Source organism: Lethenteron reissneri, chromosome 4, assembly GCF_015708825.2.
Source record: "Lethenteron reissneri isolate LAM-NWPU_2019-01 chromosome 4, ASM1570882v1, whole genome shotgun sequence".
NCBI lineage: Eukaryota > Metazoa > Chordata > Hyperoartia > Petromyzontiformes > Petromyzontidae > Lethenteron > Lethenteron reissneri.
The window spans coordinates 6,707,043-6,730,057 of NC_083782.1; the positions used below are offsets into that span (position 1 = coordinate 6,707,043).

The 23,015-nt window shown below is 48.4% G+C and overlaps 2 protein-coding genes across 3 annotated transcripts; one reads left to right on the top strand and one right to left on the bottom strand.

The window, feature by feature from the left end:
- Positions 1-2: 2 nt before the first annotated feature.
- Positions 3-11,999, bottom strand: LOC133349620 (zinc finger protein 768-like). Of its 2 annotated transcripts, none has more exons than XM_061563209.1 (5): positions 11,628-11,999; positions 5,084-5,528; positions 3,052-3,153; positions 2,167-2,274; positions 3-1,787 (listed from the first exon to the last, which is right to left on the bottom strand). In XM_061563209.1, exons 2-5 carry the CDS (start codon positions 5,526-5,528, stop codon positions 922-924), a joined length of 1,521 nt encoding a protein of 506 aa, XP_061419193.1. In that variant the 5' UTR covers positions 11,628-11,999; the 3' UTR covers positions 3-921. The 2 variants fall into 2 exon arrangements, with proteins under 2 accessions (XP_061419193.1, XP_061419183.1); XM_061563199.1 differs by having other exon boundaries at positions 3,040-3,153.
- Positions 12,000-14,880: 2,881 nt separating this feature from the next.
- PARS2 (prolyl-tRNA synthetase 2, mitochondrial) lies at positions 14,881-22,947 on the top strand. The gene is made up of 4 exons (XM_061563155.1): positions 14,881-14,939; positions 18,710-19,196; positions 19,893-20,753; positions 21,219-22,947. Exons 2-4 carry the CDS (start codon positions 18,810-18,812, stop codon positions 21,537-21,539), a joined length of 1,569 nt encoding a protein of 522 aa, XP_061419139.1. The 5' UTR covers positions 14,881-14,939; positions 18,710-18,809; the 3' UTR covers positions 21,540-22,947.
- The last annotated feature ends 68 nt before the right edge of the window (positions 22,948-23,015 follow it).

The following is a 23,015-nucleotide window of genomic DNA, read 5'->3' on the forward strand; positions in this document are numbered from 1 at the left end:
CTTAAATATTATTTATTTCTTTATGGCAATACACATACAAAGGAATGAAAATCCATAACCCGGGAATTCTTCAGGTCATTGAAGCATTTTAACCATTAAAGCATCAAATACACCTATACATGTAAAGCAACAATCCACTACAAAATTTTAAAAATACATTGTTACTCAAGCACGTATAAATAAAAATGCATAAGCAAAACTACCACCCAAGTTCTAGCGCTGCAGTACGAGTTATTATTCGTCGGAAATAAAAATAAAAACTTTTAGCTGTCCAATGCTCTGTCGGGATGTTCCATGCGTTGCTCGCCATGACGTCCGACGTTCCTCTCCCATGTGCTGCTACCTATTTCAGGAAGCGAACTGAAAGGTGAAAGCACATGGAGCAAAACGTCGGACATCACGCTGAACGGCACACGGTGCAACCCGAAAACACACCCTAGTGCTATGGAGCACAACCGAGAAAAACTATGTGCAGTGGTGCAACTCAAATTTTTACTTAACCAGGTAAGGCCCACTGAGTTATGTGGCTCTTTTTTTCAGAAGCGACCTGGCCACAAATGATAGCTCAACGAAGTGACTTATGTGGAAATTCATAGCAGCCAAATACTCTAAACGCATTATTCTGTGGAGGGAAAAACCGTAGGACCCAGAGAAAAAGCCACTTTTCCACGGGGAGAACATGCAAACTCCAAATATACAGGCGTCGCGGTCGGGATCGAACCCCACGACCTCCTGTATACGAGATGGTTAACATGTCGCCACAAGATGCAAACTCATCGTTTTAATTTTAGAATAAGAGCTCGCAAGCTTGAAATTGTCTTGCCAAAACGCATAAAACAAAATGTCAGAAGTGAAGGGCGATTCGGCCTTCCATTCACCATTCCATCCCTTCTTCAAGCCACGCACACCACCCATGATGGCTCACGGCACGCAGTGCTGCGTCCGCTTGTGCTGCGTGACGGCGTAGGGGAACATGAATGCCTTTCCGCAGATGTCGCACAAGAAGGGCTTCTGGCCGCTGTGCATTCGGCGGTGGTTGAGCAGGTGGTCTGAGCGCGTGAAGCGCTTTCCACACTCCTCACAGCCATACGGCTTCTCGCCCGTGTGCGTGCGGAAGTGTACACGCAGCTTCTGCTTGGAGCGGAACGCCCGGCCGCAGGCGTGGCACGCGAAGGGCCTCTCCGCAGACTCGTCGTAAGTCCACTGCGGTTGCGGGAAGCCGGCCTTCGTGGCTACCTCACTCAGATATGCCGGCAGGGCGAAGGGTGGGAGCCCGTTGCTCAGCGGGTCCGCGTTCCCGCCACCGCTACGGCCCTTCCCTCGCCCGCCGGGCACGCCCTTGCTGGAACCGGCGCTAGCCGATGCTCTCCGTCTGCTACGGAATCGCTCTGTAGAGCTGAGGGCGTCCAGGTCATCACTTGGCTTGCGACCAAGCCCGTAGCCCCTGCTCGACTTTTCGCTGGCAGTGGCCACGCCTCCCCTTGGCTGGTCGTCGTCGTCGTCATCATCGTCGTCGTAGTTGTCGCTCTGCGTGATGCCGTACGCGTCGATCGCGCCGTACGAGTTGATGTCCCCATACTTGTTCACCTCCTCGTAGCAGCTGGCTTTTTCATCGTCTAGGGGGAGGTCACACTGGTGCTGCTGCTGCGGAAGCAGAGGTGGCTGAGGAGGTGGATGATGATGCGAGTTGTCCTCGTTGTTGGCAGTCGTCGCATCCTGGGAGCGTCTCGACGTCAAGGCGTCATCGCCTTTTTCATTCGGAACCCAGGACTTGTCGCAGGGCTTATCTGTGGGGAACAGGGGATTTGATTCAAGCAGCATCGTTTACCGTGTCTTGCATGTGTCTCGTTCGTGTCATCTCATTAACCGTCTATAAGGTGTATCACAATTCACCTACCCACAAACCCCTGCGAATTTAGGATGTTGAGACGTGTCCTGGAAAAACTTGATAACCCAAACAAGTCAGCTGTCCACAAAGCAGGCTTTTGCTGAGAGTAGGCAGATTTAGTGGATGATAAAATGTGAACTATTCAGTTCATATTGCGTGGTCAACTCTCAGGAGGTGATGCAATCCAAAACTATCAAAAGTGCATTGTAAAGTGTTCCAATGAAGCCAGCATGGGCTATCGTAAAAAAATATATATGCTTAAATGTTTATGTCCTTACCTTCCATTCCCATCTCTACTTTAACTTCGTTTGTATCCTCTTCCTTGTGGCTTTGCTGTTCCTGCGACTCTTCATCTGAACCCTCCACCCACTGCACATCCTTGTAACCTGCAGAGAAGAACCGGTCAACAATGGGCGAGCAATGATTCACGTTTCGGGTGGAAACTCTTATTCCACCTTCAAATTTTCTCAAATACCCACGACTTGAGTCATTTTCCACCCGATGATTATTGATCGTCAGATCTCATCAGCTAAGCAGGATTTTTGTGCCTGGATATTTCTTGGGATGGGTGACCACCACGCACGCCAGGTAACCATCGGCATCTGGGGGGCTCCGCTGTGTTGTGTGCAGCAATATCTTTTGTTGTACTCTGCTAGGGTGCTCCTACGTCTCTGCTCAAGTATATTCACCAACCCTCACTGACCAGAGTGGTGAAGTATGGACAGTTAATCCTCGCGACACACACGCTGTGGGCAGGCCCGTCTTTCAGCAGTGGATTAACAATGCCTGTAAATGTTTGCGTTGCATTAAGACAATGTTTCTAAGCCAATTTCCTGTTATGGAGGAAATCTGACAATTTCTTTGTAATGAACAATGGGGAAAACTGTCAATTCGTTGTGTGTCGGCCATTTCATCAGCATGAGAAATTGCACTTTAAGCTGTAAACTGCACAGGTGCACAGATCCAAACATCCCAATATAGGACCACGAAAGCTTGGGCAAATATTGGTGCCGGTTCTGGCCGGCTTCCCGCTTGTCTGTAGTATCCCACGTATCCGCAAGAAAACTGCGCATTTCAAATTCTACAGTGTTTTTAGATGCAATCTGCATTAATGACGCTAAATATACATAATGGACCTTGCGCAAAGTCACCTGTGTATTTACCTTCGTTTTCCATCTTTAATTCTTTCCAAACTCCATCGCCGGTCTGGACGAAGATCGGAGGGCTGTCCCTCGGCATTTGTGGTGAATTGCTCTGAGAAAAAGCTGGTTAAAAGAACAGAACCATAGTTATGTAGGCAACCCAAGAGGGAAGCCATGTTTACAAACTGGTAACAGCCTTGGGGAAAAAAATGCAACGAAAGTTAAGTTGAACTTGCCGAGTGGCTCAGAGGTCAAAGTGCAGAGTCGGCAGTATTGAGATCCTGTGCTCAATTCTGGGCAGCAATCTGACTCGTCCGGGGTTCCCAAGTCTCGTGGGTTCATGGTCTCACCAATGGTTGTACAAAACACATCTTTGGTTCTGCACTTAATTAGGCTAATTCTAGCTCTGAGAATGAAATATTGGGTTTGATTCTCATGCAATTGTAGCGGCATCGTTGAGCGCTGTACGCGATTGCCACGACTTGTAGCCTGTAATAACGGCCTCGAGTCAACAGGGAGCAGAAGGGAGTCTAATAAGGGTGATGAGTCAGGACGTTGGGCAAAGGTAACCCTAAGGCAGCTCGGGACCACAGGTACAAACCCCCAGACCCCCAGGAATGGGGCTGGGGGATAACGTCACTCCCCAGGCCCTTCTAGACGGTTCCAGAAGGGAGGAGTGGCTCGGGGCGGAGTGAGCCAGAATCCAGTATAAAAGACGGTCCCCTGAACGGGACCGGCAGTCGTGGTCAAGCCGAAGACCCGAAGACCAGCCAGAATAGGACCCTAGGAACCCCCGGACACGAAGTCCTTGTCAGGGCCGGGACCGAGTGGGCCAGTGGTCGGGACCTGAGGACCTAGGCTGAGTCGGGTCAGGCTAGCCTCCCCTCGGTCCCCTTAGACGGAGGGCTGTAATATAGAGAGTGGTCCCAGTGATTAGGACACGCTAGCCCGGAGGCGATGCCTCCCCAGGGTATCGGGTGGAAGGGGCCGATACCCCTTTGTGTCAGGGACCTTGTGTTACTGTTATAAATAAACGTGTTGCCTCCAGAGAAGATTTGGTTCCCATCCTTACCCACTACACAATGAACATTATTATCTGCAGCAGAGTGGGTGGGGACGTGTTGTCTCCTACTTCTAGATTTGAAGCTTTCGTGACTGCAAGGATTCATACTCTTAGGTTTTTTCGGTAAAGTCACGTAGGTAGAAATAAATAATAAAAATAAATAATAAACTGAAAGAAATAATAATAGAAATAAAATAATAAATCACGACGTTTCGGGCGCAACACAAGCGTCCGTCATCAGGTGGGACAACCACAGCAAGAAACAAATGCTTACCTACGTGACTTTACCGAAAAAACCTAAGTGTCTCCTACTTTTTGGACCAGAGGTCAATTTAAAGGATCTCGTGTAGCTCTGTAATATCCGCTTCTCTGGACCGTTTCTGACATGAAGGGTTGCACTTCTCTGCAAGAGATTCAAATGAATTATTTATCTTGCGATGTCGATAGAAGAATTGTAATAAAATTGGGGGAAAAGACAAATAGTTTATAAAATGACGAGTTGACTAATGTAAACTTATTGACAGACTGGTAGATAAATACAGCATCTTGTTTTATCTTCATTGAAAAGTAATGGTTAAAGTTATACACCTATTGCGAATATAACCAGCACAATCGTGATTGGTCGTTGAGTTTGGATCTATCTATGGCAGAGCACCCTCCACCCGCTCTCCCCCAGTTGTACAATGAATTGCCATGATACAGTGTCATGACTCAATTTCAACAAAGGATTATTTTATCTTGTTTGTAATTTTGCTTTCCCGAATGCAAAGTTTTTGCTGTTGGCTTAAATGTAAAAATAGCAAGATTTGCCTATGATTTTCACTATTTTTATAAATACAGAAGCTGGTAGAAGCGCACCCCCATTGGAAGTAAGGTACGGGTGTAAATAACCACAAAAAACTGTTAATGTTAGACCAATTAGGCTGAATCATTGCTTCTTGCCGGATGGTCAACGAAATCGGCACCACCGCAATTATTTGCCCCGCGCACCTTCCAAGGGTTGGTCCTCTTGCGCTGCATCGTCCATGGCCGTGTCGTCCTCGGAGGCCGGCGTACGGGCGTCCAGCGCGTTCAGCTTGTCGGCCGAGCGGAGGAACTCGCGGCTGAGGCTGCTCAACGTGCTCACCAGCACCTCCAGCAGCGAGCCGAGGCCGGGGCACGACCGGCCCGATGCGGCGGCGCCACAGTCGCCGGCGCGCTCCGCCGGGAACGCCGCCACCACGCGGCGCAGCACGGCGTAGAAGCCGAAGGGCAGGCGCTCGCGGGCGACGCAGAAGAGCTCGGAGCGAACCTGCAGGTCCTCGGCGCAGGCAAGCAGCACCTCGTAGTCCCGGATGCCCAGCTCGGTGTCCATGGCGAGCGCAATCTCCGTGTTCACGCCCATCTTGCCCAGCCAGCCAGAGAAGTCGGCGTGCTGGTCCACCTCGCACGCCATCTGCGAGCGGTAGCGGCGGGACGGTACGTCATGGGTCGTCGTGCAAAAACGTTTTGCTGACAAGGACGTTGCCTGACCAATGCCCAGAGGAGAAGCTTGGCAGGCGATTACCTTGTTGCCCAGAAAGCTATCTTGTCGGATAATAGCCAGACATTTTTATATTGTCTAGCAGTTCCCCAGAATATTAGCTTGCCAGGTTATTGCTTGAAATGTTTGCTTCCCCGTCCCTTGCCCAGAGCATGAGCTCCACTGGCCATTGCCCATAATGCTAATAAGCAAGGACATTGCCTGAAATGTTAGCATTGCCAAGACTGTCTGAAACATTAGCTTGCCTGGCTATTGTCCAAAATGTCAGCGTGTTGGGAGTTTTTCATTGCAGTCGAGGCGGTGTTTTGTTAAGGTATAAAGTTACTGCTTTAGTTAACTTATTCACACTACGATGAATATCAGGTAGTAATAACAGCAAACTATTTCCTGAAGAGGGCCAGTGGACAGAAATGTCATGATCTTTATTTCCTGCTGATGACAAAAAATTAACTTTTTTATATGGACTTACAAATTGATGTATTGTTCATGACGGTTACATCAGGGTGAAAGTGTCTTTGCTCATGGGATAATGGGACTGTGCTCATCTTGTTGGCAGCCCTAAACCAGCAGTTGGAATTTCACATAGTATGGCAGCGGTGGAGGCAGGTACATCCAGAAGACACTCCAGAGTTTAATAACCACAAATTGGTGCAAATCATCCCTTCTTGTGACATGTCCTGCCCAAGCCCATTTGTGTTGTCAATATATCTCTAACTTGTGCAAGACGAACAACTTAGTGGCAGCCAAAGTGGGGAACATGCCCAAGAGGACCTCAACTGGAAGACAAAGCAATGAAATCAACTGACGTGTGGGAGCTAGTTGGATATGTTGCGTTGCAGGCCTGTGAAAATGGTGGTAATTTGGGAAGACCATCCAGCCATAAACAAACTTGCCGCATTCATTCATTGATCTCCAGGTCTTATTCTCTTCCCACACATCTCTGCGGGACTTAATACCTTCATCTGCGCGACATCTCTCACAACCACCATTTCTTTTTCCCCAGCTGCTGCTCAGACCCTCATCCCTGCCTACATCACATTCGGACTCGACGACTGAAACACTTCTCTACAGCCACCCCAAATTCTTCACCTCCAAACTCCCAGATGATCCAAAATGATGCTGCCAGACTCCTCACCCATTGATGAGATCACATGACCGCAACACTGACACCTCAACTGGTTGACATTTCAAGATCGCCCTCACATTCATCAAGACCCTACACGGACCCATCCCAGCCTACCCTCTCCCTGCTAGTATCACTCACCTGCACGCACTCTCCTGCCACTCCCCTCTCATCAGAGCACCCTCCGCTCCAGCAACCAAGTCTTAACTCTCTCAGGCTCCAGTTAATATTGGCTTGACTGGGGACGTCGTCAGAAATTGCTCATTCTCGCTTCGCCCGTAGACTCTTCCTTTCCTCTCGCCAACCATGCTGCCGACTCCCTGCATCTATACATGTCCTACGACTGGCTGGCTATGAAATTAATACACTTATACCCACTGTTTCCATAAAACGAATTGTGTTGTATCAACACTGCTTTATAACAATGTATCAGGCAATGGCCCTTCAGATCACATAGCAAGGGCAGGGATATTTTTTCTAATGTTGTACTTTAACTTGGTGCCTTTCTGGGTGGAGTTTGTATGTTCTCTCCCTGTGCTGAATGAGATTTCTCCGGGTTCTTTGGTTTCCTCCGATATCTAAGAAAAACCCCAATGCAACTGGTATTGGGCCAAACATCCCAATGCTGAAAAAATATCTGGAAACTACTAAATTCAGATTACACACAATATCGTCCTACTACTGCAAAAACTTAGCAAGACCCTTTTGAATGACGAGTCTTAGGACTCATGAGGCCTTCTGGGATAAATAAGCCTAATAATAAAATAATCATTTTAAAAAACCCTCTTCATTTGTTCAAAATTCCACAGGCCTGGCACTGACTCTGGCCTCCACCGTGCGTGTTGGTGCAAAGGAAAGAGTGTATTTGCTTGGGTTGGGGGCACAGGCTAGGGTGCCGTTAACACAACGCAAACTTTCGGTGTTAGACTAAGTAAGTTGTAATTGGATGACATTGGGGATTACAGATGGGTGTGCTTAATAATATGAAGCAATCATTGCACAGCGTGTGGCCCAACGGGCAAACTGATTCCAGGATTATAATTATCAATGTTTTACAGCCATTCTTTAACATCTTCATCTCAGGGTACTCCGGTTTCCTCCCACATAAAGCCAGAAAACTCAATGTTAGGATTGGCTAAAAACATCTAAATGCATCTGCTAAACATTCATGAAAATCTCTTTAACTCAAACAGTACACACAAACCGTGCATCCGCACATGCAGGCCATGTGCAAAGATGCGCTCGCAGGGATGCGCATAAGACACATGCACAAATCTTCACAGACTTGCAGACCGACGCACACATGCGAAGAGACGCACACAAATGGGTCGACACACAAATATCCACACAAAACACTGACCCAAAATACAATCGCATACATACAACAAAGAGAGCCAGAGGTACACAAATACACACACAACAGAGAGCCAGACACATTACACAAACACTCTTACAATTCAGGACACAGGTACTTACACAAACATGCCCACATAAATAAACACGCATCACAGAAACCCAGACGCACTATATAAGGCATCTTTATCCCTTGCACAGCCTCCGATGCAGACTATTGGGGCAAGTGTTGTTAGCGAGTGTGGCCAGCACCAACTCCGGCCGTCTTTATCTTCCCAGTGTGGATTCTTCCACACCACCAGATACTCATTTAAAGCTGAATTCGACCTAGTCGAGGCCCAGGACCGGTTCAGATAACATTCGCCAGAATGGAACACGAACGAACGGCGTAACTGCGCACACAAGAGACTCGGGCAGCATAAATTAAAGTAATTGTCCACAGCATGTTCTCATTAATGGGCTGAGATCAGACCTCAAAAATAAATACGCAATTATGATTATATTACGTACGGTGGCAATGTGTTAAGGAGCTCATATTGCCAATGCTTGCATGTCTTATTCTTGGTTCTTTCGGTAAAGTCACGTAGAAGGGAAATAAAAGAAACATAATATAATAAAATTCTCACGACTATTATATTATGTTTTATTTTAATTCTTTCCCTTCTACGTGACTTTACCGAAAGAACAAAGAATATGAATCCCTGCAGTCACTAAAGCTTTAAATTGAAAAAGCTTGGATGTCTGTTAGCCACGACGAGAGAGGGCTTCACAGGGCAGGGGTTTGTGTAGTTTTGCTCCGTTGAATGAGCGCTGACCACGCAGTAGCTTACTATACGGACGATCCATAGCTTGGAGCAGAGGTCGCAAACGGGTTTTGATTCCTAACCCGTACCCGGCCGCACCAGGGTCGCAAATGGGTACCCGTACCCGGCCGGGTACCCTACCCGAAATGAGTGACAAACGGTTACTCACCAGTGACTCACGGCCTACCCGTACCCGGCCGCACCAGGGTCGCAAACGGGTACCCGTACCTGGCCGGGTACGGGTAGCCGGGTATCGGGTAGGGTACGGGTATCGGGTACCCGGTTGCGACCTCTGGCTTGGGGTTGCACGGCCGCATCTCCGATGAGCACGGTTTGGCTACTACGTACGGTGCCGAAAGAAGTTAAACATACCCTATGAGTGCATACAATCTCGGCTCATTTTTAAATCCTTTATATTAAGTTCGCTTGCTTGCTTGCGTGCTTGCGTGCTTGCTTGCTTACGATCGTGCAAATCTTTCGGTCGTTTTTTAACCCACTTCCCGTGATCCAATCGAGCTGACATTTTCCACACAGACTCGTTGTGCGTGACAATTAATTTTCCTGAATTTTTTTTCTCCAAAATTTTACACTGTTTAGGGAAAATTTTTAAATATTTTATTACCAATTGCTTAATGCTGACAGACAATCATCTGACCCATAGGTGGCAGCCATCTCAAGCCAGAGGACGAGAGGACTCTAGCCACCACGCATATAAAGGATTTAGAGTGAAAAACTTTGTTTTTACGGGTTAATTTTTTTTATTTTCCCATCGGCCTGTTGGTGGCTGCAAGCGGGGATCTTCTAGGAGGAATGTCAAAGCTATGAGGTGCGATGTTTGGGTCTCGAATAAGGTGTTTATTCTGGAGGTCCCGCGCAGTTTCCACAATTATCAAGAAAAAGGGAAACTTAACGGACTGCAATTGGCCCCAATCCCCTCGCCCGGTGACCCTTAAAGTCTGGCCCACACTGTGCATCATCACATTAATCCCAGACCGCAGCATCAGCAGAGGCAGCGATTAGCCAGACACGTCCCGGCTTCATTGATTAAAAGATTTCACTATCGTGAGTACAAATAAAATTTAAAATCATCGCTATAATGGGCCCTTAATAATAATTGAGGGCACATTGAAATTGGAGGGGTTAGACAGCGAAGTGATTTAAAAGCACAAAACACTGTACATGGTGAGGAAGAGCCGTATGAGACGATGCTAAACAGCATCGACTCATTCATAACAACACAGCCAGATGAAGGCCTCCTCCCCACGGCGCGTCTGTCATGGGGGTCAGTTTGAGCAGACTTCACCCACGTTGGTAATTGCGGGATGGGTGAAGGGCAGGAAAAGGGTGTATTAGGGCAGCCAGTGGCTAAGTTCTAGATTTGAAGCTTTCTTGACTACAAGGATTCATATTCTTAGGTTGTTTCGGTAAAGTCACGTAGGTAAAAAATTAAAATTAATAAAAGTAAAATAAAAAATTAAAATCACGACGTTGCGGAGGCAATACAAGCTTCCGTCTTCAGGTGGAACCGTCACAGCCCGATAGCTGTATCAAGTGAGGGCAGCCAGTGGCTAAGGGGAGCCAGTGGGCAAGGGCAGCCAGTGGCTAAGGGGAGCCAGTGGCTAAGGGCAGCCAGTGGCTAAGGGCAGCGAGTGGCCAAGGGCAGCCAGTGGCCAAGGGCAGCGAGTGGCTAAGGGCAGCCAGTGGATAAGGGCAGCGAGTGTCTAAGGACAGCGAGTGTCTATGGGCAGCCAGTGGCTGAGGGCAGCCAGTGGCTAAGGGCAGCGAGTGTCTATGGGCAGCCAGTGGCCAAGGGGAGCCAGTGGCTAGGGGCAGCGAGTGTCTATGGGCAGCCAGTGGCTGAGGGCAGCCAGTGGATAAGGGCATCCAGTGGATAAGGGCAGCCAGTGGCTAGGGGCAGCCAGTGGCTGAGGGCAGCGAGGGGCTGAGGGCAGCCAGTGGCCGAGGGCAGCCAGTGGCCGAGGGCAGCCAGTGGCTAAGGGCATCCAGTGGCCGAGGGCAGCCAGTGGCCGAGGGCAGCCAGTGGCGAAGGGCAGCGAGTGGCTAAGGGCAGCGAGTGGCTAAGGGCAGCGAGTGGCGAAGGGCAGCCAGTGGCGAAGGGCAGCCAGTGGCGAAGGGCAGCCAGTGGCGAAGGGCAGCGAGTGTCTAAGGGCAGCCAGTGTCTAAGGGCAGCCAGTGTCTAAGGGCAGCGAGTGGCTGAGGACAGCGAGTGTCTATGGGCAGCCAGTGTCTAAGGACAGCGAGTGTCTATGGGCAGCTAGTGACCAAGGGCAGCTAGTGGCTGAGGGCAGCGACTCGGACACGGCGTATCACTCGCCACTGACGGCCGCCGTGCTCTGGGTGTGTAACTCGGGGTCACACACGCGGCCCCCCCGGGTTTGCATTGGCGCGGTACAACAAACCACTGCGCCATCCACTCCCGCCAACACCTTCGAATTAAAAGGAACGCAGCAACAATTCGAAACGGACAACACACAATGTAGCCATGTAATCATGCTAATAATACTGATTATCGTGCTTTAAATTGGCTACTAGAGCGTGCCGTCCGGACTTGTGCTGGACTTCCGCGTTGTATCTCTGTCTCTCCGTTCGTGTCGGTGATCACACACAGCACCGCACACACACCACACACACACCTGTACAATGCCTGACCATTGTGATGTTACAAACCACACGCTAGCTTGATTGTCCTTTTAACCACAGCATCACGCTTACCTTGAACGGGCTCCGTCGATGATGATGATGGTGCTGGTTACTGCCGGTGAGCTGCCGACGAATGCGACGAGGAGAGAATCGCTAATTGGCGTTACCGACGACGATTTCTCACCTACCGAGCATTCGTTAAATTTTAACCGATTTTTGGGTAAAAAAATATATTTTTTCCCGCTGGATTTTTTTTTTACGGCTGCTTCTCTATCATCTCCGTTTATCAGACGCCGTGAGAGAAGCCCCCCCACCCTACCTCACCGCGGAAATAAAAATAAATAAATAACCTCAGGGGGATTTACTGTAAAACCATTGGCGACCTAATACAGCCAGCCCCATCCGTGTCCACGCGAGCGTGTGAAGGGTCCGGCCTGAATTAACGAATCGATTACTCGGCACGAATCGCGCGCGTGTCGATTCCGAATAGTTATTCTCTCAATGTGGTAAGGCGGGGAGGGGGGGGGGAAAAATGCTTCGTCGATTCGGGAATCGATCACAGTAACAGGAATCGACTGGAGCTCTTGCGGACGCTATGTGTTGACTTGGATCGAATCGATGTTAACGCTGAACGCCCCAAAAAATCGATTCCCCGAGAATCGCCTCCTCCCTCTTAATCTCGGCCTGATTCTTTTTTTTTGGGGGGGGGGGGCACTCTGCGTGCGCGATGACGTCATTTACCAGGCGTTGGCGACGTCACGTGCCTAACAACGACGTCAACGTGCCTAACAACGACGTCACGTCACACCACTTTGAATTATCGCGCATCAACCCGAGTACGTGATTACGTCACGCCAAGTACGTCATTACGTCACGCCAGGACGTCATTGCGTCACGCCGCTATAACCGCGGTTACGTAATGTTATGTTTACGTGGTGACGTCATGCGTCGTGTATAACGCGTGGCGGGCAGCAGGAGGCAGTGCAATCCATTGTTGTACTGCACTAAATGAGAATCAGAATTTGTATTTATACTCATACCTGTCAACCCATACGGTTCACCCGTATTCTTCTACAAGGAAATATAGTTTTCAGGTCCATACAGCGTACAGCCGTTTTAATACAGCCATAAAATTGAAAAATGTGTCAATTTGTTTGTGTTTTGGGACCGTCCATAAATGACGTCACGCGATTTTGGACGATTTTTGACCCCCCCCCCCCCCCCCTTTGTCACACGGCGTCACAAAAAGTCAGACCCCCCCCCTCTTCATATATGACGTCACAAAGCTCTGCCCCCCCCCCCCCAAATAAAAAAACATGCTTCAAATCGCTTTAAACTATTGTCATTGTAGTGCGTATTTAATGTGGCGCTGCACTCTGATGTTGTAGGAGAAAACATTTATTAAGAAGTCTATTTAATTAAGTAGAACGTGTTGTCTATATTTATTTAAAGTTGCGCATTTTGATGTGACGTCACATTTCTCACCCCCCCTCCTCGTCACACATCGTCACAAATGTCTGACCGCCCCCCCTAGGTGCGTGACGTCATTTATGGACGGCCCCAAACAATAGTACGTAGAAATAATGCATACACAAAAAACAGAGCAGCCAACACCGAAACTGTTCTGTTAAATTGTAGTCATTAATTCAGACCTTATTGGTCACCCCGTTGCCCTTATAAATATCAACGTCCTACAAAGTCTCCATCACAAGGTGAGAAACACAAATACAGGAAAACCTTGGATTGCGAGTAACTTGGTCTGCGAGTGTTTTGCAAAACGAGCAAATTTTTTTAAAAATATGAATTTGATAAACGAGCGAGGTCTTGCAATACGAGTAGCACGTGTATACGCCAGAGGTCGCAAATGGATTTTGATTCCTTACCCGTACCCGTACCCGGCCGCACCAGGGTCGCAATCGGGTACCCGTACCCTACCCGATACCCGGCTACCCGTACCCGGTCGAGTACCTGATTGCAACCTCTGGGATGAAGCCATGTTGCAGGCACGGGTGGGTTGATTCTAGGAACTTGAATTGTGAGAAGAGACAAGACGTTGGGAAATCAGTGACAGTTACTCACCAGTGACTCACGGTCTACCCGTACCCGGCCGCACCAGAGTCGCAAACGGGTACCCGTACCCGGCCGGGTACGGGTAGCCGGGTATCGGGTAGGGTACGGGTATCGGGTACCCGGTTGCGACCTCTGGTATACGCTTTGTCTGCCGAGCGTCACGTGATCACAACTGATATACGAGTGCTTTGATATACGAGTGCTTTGGATTACAAGCACGTTTCCAGAACGAATTATGCTCGCAATCCAAGGTTTTACTGTATAATGTTCTTGTTATTGCCCGTGTTGACATGAAAACTTAATTACCCTGTACAATAATACGGAGTAAATCGTACGGGTTGACAGGATATGCGATTCGTCGATGATTCAGTACAGTACTGTATAAGCGAATCGAGGCTGTGACAGATATTTATTGATCAATTTTATAAATCGATTATTAATAACACTGGTCAAAACACTTTTTCTGGCATAAGGTATTCCAACGGTTTTAAGGTAATTTTGGGGTGCTGATTCCAAATTTGGCATCAGTTTTTGAGATATCAAATATTGAATTTTCAATAAAAACTGCAGAAGAAAAATATTAAGTAAATGTGGATATCTACATAAAATGATATTATAAACACACTATCCTAAAAATACAGCACCATATTTTAACACTAAAGCAGTCACTGACTCGCAACAACTTGCAATCATAAGTGACAGAGTTAATTTCGGGTAAAATCAATGAAAATGGGGTATACCGATAGCATTAAAATTTAACCCGTAAAAACAAAGTTTTTCACTATAAATCCTTTATATGCGTGGCGGCTAGAGTCCTCTCGTCGTCTGGCTTGAGATGGCTGCCACCTATGGGTCAGATGATTGTTTGCCACCATTAAGCAATTGGTAATTAAATATTTTTAAAATATTCCCTAAACAGTGTAAAATTTTGGAATTTTTCTTTCACGAAAATTAATTGTCTCGCACAACGAGTCTGTGTGCAAAATGTCAGCTCGATTGGATCACGGGAAGTGGGTTAAAAAAACGACCGAAAGATTCGCACGGTCGTAAGCAAGCAAGCAAGCGAACTTAATATAAAGGATTTAAAAATGAGATGTGATAGAGCAAATCTGAGATCAGATTTGAAATCAGCACCCTGAAATTAGTCTAAAACAGCTGCAAAAGTCCAGGCCAGAAAAAAAAAGTGTTTTTGTTGTTGACCAGTGTAATTCAATTGATCATTCATCCCATAGAATTCCTTGACCTCGTGTCGTCACTGAGGGGCGTTTTGCTTCGCCACGCTCACTCGTTGCAAGCTCTGAGCGCTCCAACATGGTAAGAAATGACACGGATTAACGTCACAAATACGACACTCAACTTAGCTCACGGGACGAAATAGAAAGCGGTTGCTGACGCGCAGCTGTCAATTAATCGATTTAAATGTGTTTAAAAAAAACAAGCTAATTTAAGAGTTACGTGTTGTAGGCCGCACTAGTAACTCTCGGTGTCACCGTTGTGGTGCTTGTGGCTATTGCGGGAGATGGCGCGCCTTTTCCCGGCAGACCGTCTAGCCCAGAGCGGTGTGGTTCCCCGAGACCGAACCATTTATTTTTTTAAATCTTAAAGTGTATTTTAGTTGAATTTATAGAAATGTTAGTGTTTGGTTGGTTGTGACGTGTTTAAAATAATAATAGATCAGCAGTACATCCGTAGTCTGTCCTCTAGATTGAATAACCTTGGCTAATTCCAGATAACATATGAGCTGTAATCTATCGCAACTTCGATGGTGCTGTTTGTTGCTGGCTACTTGGCGTTTTGAGTTTGTGGACCGGTGCCTCAGCAACTGATTTAAAATCAAACAACACCCATCCACTTAAGATGAAATGTTAATTGTGTGTGTGTGTGAAAACCTTGAAAGTGTCCTTTGCAACCCAACAATGAACTTTAGGATTGACTTAATTAGTTAACTTGCATAAGCTATTGCTAATTAGTTATGTAACCTTTATATTAACGTTTTACTTGCCTACCAAAAAAAACACGTTCTCATTACGTTATAGTACACCTTGTGTTAAATGTTGTCCCGTTACCGATTTTTTTAGATAAGTAAAGAATTATTGCCGTTGGCATCACCTCCCCTACCCCCCACAGCAATGAAATATTCACAAATGTACAATGTTACGAGCGACGCCGTTTAGCATAGTTTGTTTATATAATTAACATTGTAGTCATCGGTCACGGTCAATCAATCAATCCACTGTTGGATGAAAGCTACTGGGGTCCCGGTGTATAACGTGAAGCTCCCAGCACTGGGAGCGAAACGTCGGACATCACTCCGAACAAAACGTGGCACGACCCGAAAACACGTGTCGCAGAGCTGTGCCACTAATTAGCTCTCTTAATGATCATCCATGGTCGATCTACTGCTGGATGAAGGCCCCCCCGGCTTTCGATGTGTTGTTAATCCGTCTCGTACCAGCTTACGAGCCGATTTAATCGCTCCATCTCCCCCGGAGGGCTCTTACCACATTGTTTGTACCGAATTAGCTTCGTGGTAATACAGAGTTACATGATGCGAGCGTGAGCAAAGTTGTAGAATTTTTTGTGGGGCTGTCCATAAATGACGTCACGCACCTAGGGGGGGGGGTCAGACATTTGTGACGATGTGTGACGAGGTGGGGGGTTTGAGACATGTGACGTCACATCAAAATGCAACTTTAAATAAATATAGACAACACGTTCTACTTAATTAAATACTTTTGAATAAATGTTTCTCCTACAACATCACAGTGCAACGCCACATTAAATACGCACTACAATGACAATAGTTTAAAGCGATTTGAAGCATGTTTAATTTGGGGGGGGGGGGCAGATCTTTGTGACGTCATATTTGAGGGGGGGTCCGACTTTCTGTGACGCAACCCGCAGAACAACAGATAAACATCCACCAACATTTAATAAAGAGGTTAAAGATAAAATAAAGTATATGCTCATAACGCCCTTAAAGTTATACCCCCCAGTCAAATATCAGAACGTATTACAGCTTCAATAGTGCTGTTTGTTACTTGACGTTTAGCATTTTGGGTTTGTGCTCAAACCGTGATTTGAGTAATCTATTGTACAACAACCATACGGTGTTCAAGCGTTAAGGTCATACTGTATAAGGGCACATGCACGGCGCTCCTAAGTCGAACCCTTTAACGCGTAACACTTAAGCAGAGCATTGGATGTCCGGCTATGTGTGTACCTGTACGGCCAGTTTGTCAATCCACTGCTGGATGAGGGCCTCTTCATGCCATGAAGAGTGTGATGGGGGTTATTTGACCATACCCGACCATGCTGGTCAGTGCGGGTTGGTGAAGGTGAGCAGCACAGATGTGGGCGCATAGAGGAGAACAGCACAACACTTGATTTTTTTCATACATGAACTTTGCTGCGCACGATGCAAACCCACAGCAGTCTGTGGGGTTACCCTCGATGGTCGCACATCCAAACACTATCCAGATTCAGCCTTACTTAGCTTCTGCTACAGAGGTCACAACCGGGTACCCGATACCCGTACCCGACCCGATACCCGGCTACCCGTACCCGGCCGGGTACGGGTACCCGTTTGCGACCCTGGTGCGGCCGTGTACGGGTACGGGTAAGCCGTGAGTCACTGGTGAGTAACCATTTGTCACTCATTTCCCAACGTCTTGTCTCTTCTCACAATTCAAGTTCCGAGAATAAACCCACCCGCGCCTGCAACATGGCTTCATTCCAGAGGTCGCAATCGGGTACCCGTACCCTACCCGATACCCGGCCGGGTACAGGTAGCCGGGTATCGGGTAGGGTACGGGTACCCGTTTGCGACCCTGGTGCGGCCGGGTACGGGTAAGGAATCAAAACCAGTTTGCGACCTCTGTTCTGCTATCTGATGGGATCAGGCGCTAAACCTTGTGATTTGGGCACGCCTAGGGGAGGCTATAATAACAAAGTTGGGCCATACTATTTGGTTCTTTCGTTAAAGTCACGCAGTTAGAAATAAAATAAAACAAATCACGACGTTTCGATCGCAACACAAGCGGTCGATCGCTTGTGTTGCGATCGAAACGTGATTTGATTGATTTTATTTCTACCTACGTGACTTTACCGAAAGAACCAAAGAGTATGGATTCCTGCAGTCACGATAGCTTCAAATCAAGATTAAAGTTGGGCCATGTTTTGTGACATGTAGTATCAAAGCGACATTCACATCTTGGGTGAGATGGCAGATAGCCAACGTTCCGATGAAAATGAATCGTTTTCCCAAATGTAAATCAGGTTTCACGTCCACAGTAGAGTATTTTTTGGGTTTAGATCGCGTAAATATGTCGTTAAAGCCACCACCACCCAGCGCAGTCAAATAGTAAGGTTTGTCACGTGAACAAAACACGCCATTTCGTTCATTTATATTCACGCGATCTGACCCAAAAAAAACCTCTTATGGATAATATTGGTCGTGAAAGCCTACATGTTTAACAGGTTTCACGTGTATCACATGCATTCCAAAAACCATTGCGTCGCCTTTTTCTTCACGTTAACTTTGTTTTCATTCACACCATGGCGTTGTTGTCTTGAGTATTGGCACTGCCTTTTAAAATCCGCATCCTTCTACTTACCCATATAAGGTCAGGGATTAAAACACAATCCTTTGTTTAACCATCTGTGGGGGACACGTGTGGGTGGTCAACAGAGCAGCGTTTACATAGACCACATGGTGCCGGCTTCTACTAATTCCGGCCACACAACACGTGAGACAGTGTGGCCTTTTTTCCCCTCTGTGTATGCCCAGCAGTTGAAACAATGATGCGAACTTCTTACATCCCCACCCCCACTTGCACTCCTATCCACCCCAGCAGTATAAAAGGGTGCGCCGCAGTCAGTGGACAGGCAGGTCGTGTGTGGTCGGGTAAAGTGTGAGTACTCTCAACTCTTCCGAGACGCCGAGCCAGCTTGGAAGAGTAGGCAAAAAATTTCCCTTCTGGTGAAGGCCCTTCGGCTAGCAGTGGCCTCTGCAAGTTATCGCAGGGCTCCACCTTGACTTTTTTTTTACCTTTTTAGTTCTTATTATAATCGGTTGCCTCCAGTGTTGAGACCCCTCCCCCCCCCTCCAGATAATCGAAGAATTGAAAAGGAGGTTGAAGATATTGTGACAAGATATAAAAGAGGAACGGAGAAGATATCATCATGAAGCTGTTGAGCAAATTGCTGACTCTGTACCCAAGAAGGCGTCCGATGCTTCCCAGCATCGCCAGGAGCAACCACAAGAACGCCGCTACGGGCAAGCAGAGGGAACGCGTCCAGAGGCAGTTGGTGTCACGCCTCTTCCATCCCAACATCGTCGCGGTGGACGCCACGGAGCCGGCAGCGTCGGACGGTGGCACCGGTGGTGCCGGCACGCAGGGCCACTCGGACGGCAAGCAGACGTGCAAGAGCCAGAGGCTGATGGTGCAGACTGGCCTGATCCAGTCGGCCGCGCCAGGCTGCTACCACCTCCTGCCGAGGGCGGTGCGAGCCGTGGAGAAGCTGGTGAGCCTCATCGACCAGGAGATGGCCTCCATCAACGGGCATAAGGTAACGTCCACGTGCGGTGTCCTGTGTCTTTGTGGGTGAGGGGCGTGTTTGCAGAGCATAATAATACTACGAATCCACCAGGCATGCACTTGGAACTGTCAGAAAAAAGAATGATTCATAATAGATTTTTTTTGCATCGGGTCACCTTGTGATCTAGCCAAATTCTTCTTGTGAAATCCTATCACCTGACAAATCTGGCCAGATTGCTAAGTGGCTTTAACAAAAATAATCTGTTGTGAATCCTAATATTGGCTGCCAAATCTACATGTAAAAAAAAATATGTGCAATAATGTGTTGAAAACTATTTTTTTTCGTGCTAAACGTCGACATACGCGAGAGTTTATTTGACAAGAAAGATCAAAACCATCCTTTGGTCAAGAAGCAGGAAGCGTGGCCGTGCCTGTCAGAGCGATTATATTATCCCTCTCGTGATCCGATTCTCTATTTTTGCCGTTGTTAATGAATGTAGCCTTTTCTAGGCTCTATAAACTCAACACCACTTTACGGGGGAAGTCAACAGTGGTAATTCTGGAATTTCTCCCACTTGTTCAGGTTTGTTAACGGGAGATGAGCACTGCCGTAATGCTCATTTGAGCAGAAAATCACTCACTCCAGTATCCACCTGAGCCACTTGCTCAATTTGCTAATTGCTCCCCACCCCCCCCCTAACGATCTGTTGCATTCTCCCCCCTGCAGATCAGCATGCCGTGCCTGACGTCGGCCGAGGCGTGGCGCGCCAGCGGCCGCTGGAACCTCATGGGCAGCGAGCTGTTCCGCCTGCGCGACCGCACGGGCGCCGACCTCTGCCTGGGCCCCACTCACGAGGAGGCGGTGACGCGGCTGCTAGCGGCGCAGGGTGTCGCGTCCTACCGCCAGCTGCCGCTGCGCCTCTACCAGGTGACGCAGAAGTTCCGCGACGAGCCTCGGCCCTGCCACGGCCTCCTGCGCGGCCGCGAGTTTCTCATGAAGGACCTCTACACGTTCGACGTGTCGGAGCGGACGGCGCGGCAGACCTACGGCGAGGTGTTCGCCTCGTACCGCCGCATCTTCGCGCGCCTCGGCCTGCCCGTCACCACCGTCGAGGCGTCCACGGGCGCCATCGGCGGGAAGGCCTCGCACGAGTTCCACCTCATGGCCGACGTGGGCGAGGACCAGCTGCTGAGCTGCTGCCGCTGCGGGTTTTCAATCAACGTGGAGATGATGGAGGCGTTCTCCGTGCCGGCCGACACGGTCGTGTCTCACATTGACGGATCGGCAGACAAGGTCGGCACCGAAGTGACGCACACAATCGGCGGGACCGGCAGCTACATGTGCCGCTGCCCCAAGTGCAGCGGGCGGATGGTGGCGTCGAAAGGAATAGAGGTCGGCCACACGTTCTACCTGGGCACGCGCTACTCGGAGGTGTTTGGCGCAAAGTTCTGCGACGACGACAACAAGAACGTCACGATGGAGATGGGCTGCTACGGCCTGGGCATCACACGCATCCTAGCGGCTGCCGTGGAGGTGCTGTCCACGGCTGACAGCGTGCGGTGGCCTGGGCCCGTCGCGCCCTACCAGGTACAGTGATGGGTGGCGAGTTTTTGCGAGACTGTTAGTTGATCTGTCGTGATGATGTTTCTTCCTTGTTCCTCCTGTGGTAACGTGGCTGAGCAGTAGCATGTGTCTTGCTGTCGGAGCCCGAACGGCTGCCCCTGTTAATACTGCACTATCTCCATCGTAGCGGATTGTTAAAGACCCACGCAACATTTTTCAAAAATGCCGGCGTGAAAAAAACCATGAGCAACATTAAACCGTACTGGCAGACCAATACCCCTTATGGGTTGTTGATGAGTTCACTTTGCACCACATAGGGACAGCTGCCACCAAACGAGTCCGCCTAGGCTAATAAAACTCCTAAAACGAGACATTACATTATGGGGGCGATATCAATGCAAGTTGTTGTATTTCTTCAAACTTCCACTGAGCTTGCATTCCCATAATGCTGCCCTCTTCACGGCCACCCTCCCCCCCCTCCCCACCCAGGTGTGCATCCTCACGCCCAAGTGGGGCAGCAAGGAGGAGGTGGCCGGCATGCGAATGGCCGAAGATCTCTACGACACGCTGGACGAGCTGTTCCCCCGCCTGCGACGCGACATGCTCCTGGACGACCGCGGTCAGCTGACCCTGGGCAAGCGGCTGAAGGAGGCCGACAAGATGGGGCTGCCGTACGTGGTGGTGGTGGGCAAGAGGACCCTGGAGGCGGGCGGCGAGTTCGAGGTTTTGCGCACGCGCGACGGCAAGACGATGTTTCTCACCAAGGATGGCATCGTCGACTTGCTCAAGAATGTCGATGTGTGCTGCTAAGGAGGCTGCAGCGCCAATCACTGGCCGTCAGGAGATCGACGTGCTGGCTACCGTAATGAAGCCGCCGTTGTTTAAGTCGATCTTTACTCATCGGGAGGTCGCTCATTCTCCCCACCACCTCCCCTCGTCTGGATTCCTGTCCCTTCTCTTCCCAGCCACCCAATGATGATGACAAACTGTCCTGTGGACTCCCTGCCAGGCTCAAGTTCAAGTCCAGGCTCAAGACCTACCTCTTCTCTGCCGCCCATGACTGACCGCATCTCTCGATAAATAATAATGGCCACTTTGTCCATACAGCAGTCTGAGATTCGGTCGTATTTAAACGCTCTGTAAATCCAGGTTGTGTCATTAATCTTTGGTGGGTATCGGTCCCACATTCACCACCCTGCATTCGAATCGGACTCCTCACCGATTCTGCCTCGGGTTTATCTTCAACCGTGGCAACTTTTCTTTTCGTTTTCGCGTTAACGCACTCTTGCGTTTCTTTGGCGTCTCACAAGAGTTGTTTTTTCATCGCATGTACGCGGTGGCCTTGTTTCACGAGCATGTCGTGCTGCGGAACAAATCTTCGAATATTTTAATCTTAAATTTTGTGTTGCTCGCCATTCTACAAAATTCACAGAAGTGCAAAGGCCCTCCCATTTTTACCAAAGATGGGTAGAGTCTTCTCACACATTGACCACTGGAATGTAAACACAAGGTGTGTTGGGTTTGTAGTTTGTGTGGTGCAGCTTGTTACAAGGGATACTCAAAGTGACACCTCCAATTGTTTTCCTCCTCGAATTAACTTTTGATTATTGTCCTGATACAATATTTAACATTATCGTTCATAGGAGCATAAAGAACGTAACAGTTTCTGTATTTTCCCATAGATTTGCATCAAAGCAGAACCACGGCCAGGATTTCGTCGCGTTAAAAGGAATTTCCAGCATCGCGTAGCCACTTGTGACCAGGGTCCCATACGGCAGTGTCATTTGCAACGTGTTGCCTACCTCAGAGGGGTCAAAACAGTGTGATGAGGGTGCTGGATCTGGGCTGTACGGTGGGTAGGGGCAGCACAGGCCAGCCAAGTAATTCCCGATAAGAAATATCTCGATTCGTTTAAATTTTATCAATCGATAAAAAATATATATTGGGAAATAAATTGGGGAGGCATCGTCGACAAACGTAGTGCTGTTTTTTTTTTAAATGTTCATTTTTACAAAATAATTTTCAAATCCATTGGAATCTTCAACCCCTTTGTTGGGCATTTTTACTGATTTACCGTAGTCTTAGCAAGTAGCGTGTTAGAACAACGAGATTTACCTCTACTCTGTTTAACAACCACATGCGGTAGCGGTACGCGTGATACTTATCACCTCATAAGAATGTTTTTTGTCTCTTTTTTTTTAATAAACCGGGAATAAGGTCGGTGTCGTTGGTGGCTCGTTCTTGAACGTCACTACCAGATTTGATCAAATCGAGTTGCAGGATATC

What these genes read in the sequence shown, in the direction of transcription:
- LOC133349620 (XM_061563199.1), bottom strand. Translation starts at nt 5,528, where the DNA reads ATGGCGTGCGAGGTGGACCAGCACGCCGACTTCTCTGGCTGGCTGGGC. An exon ending in AGAGGACCAACCCTTGGAAG is followed by an intron (nt 3,154 to 5,083) that starts GTGCGCGGGGCA and finishes TCTTTTAACCAG; the next exon opens with CTTTTTCTCAGAGCAATTCA. An exon ending in AGTAGAGATGGGAATGGAAG is followed by an intron (nt 1,788 to 2,166) that starts GTAAGGACATAA and finishes TGTTCCCCACAG; the next exon opens with ATAAGCCCTGCGACAAGTCC.
- PARS2 (XM_061563155.1), top strand. Translation starts at nt 18,810, where the DNA reads ATGAAGCTGTTGAGCAAATTGCTGACTCTGTACCCAAGAAGGCGTCCG. An exon ending in CCTCCATCAACGGGCATAAG is followed by an intron (nt 19,197 to 19,892) that starts GTAACGTCCACG and finishes TCCCCCCTGCAG; the next exon opens with ATCAGCATGCCGTGCCTGAC. An exon ending in GGCCCGTCGCGCCCTACCAG is followed by an intron (nt 20,754 to 21,218) that starts GTACAGTGATGG and finishes CTCCCCACCCAG; the next exon opens with GTGTGCATCCTCACGCCCAA.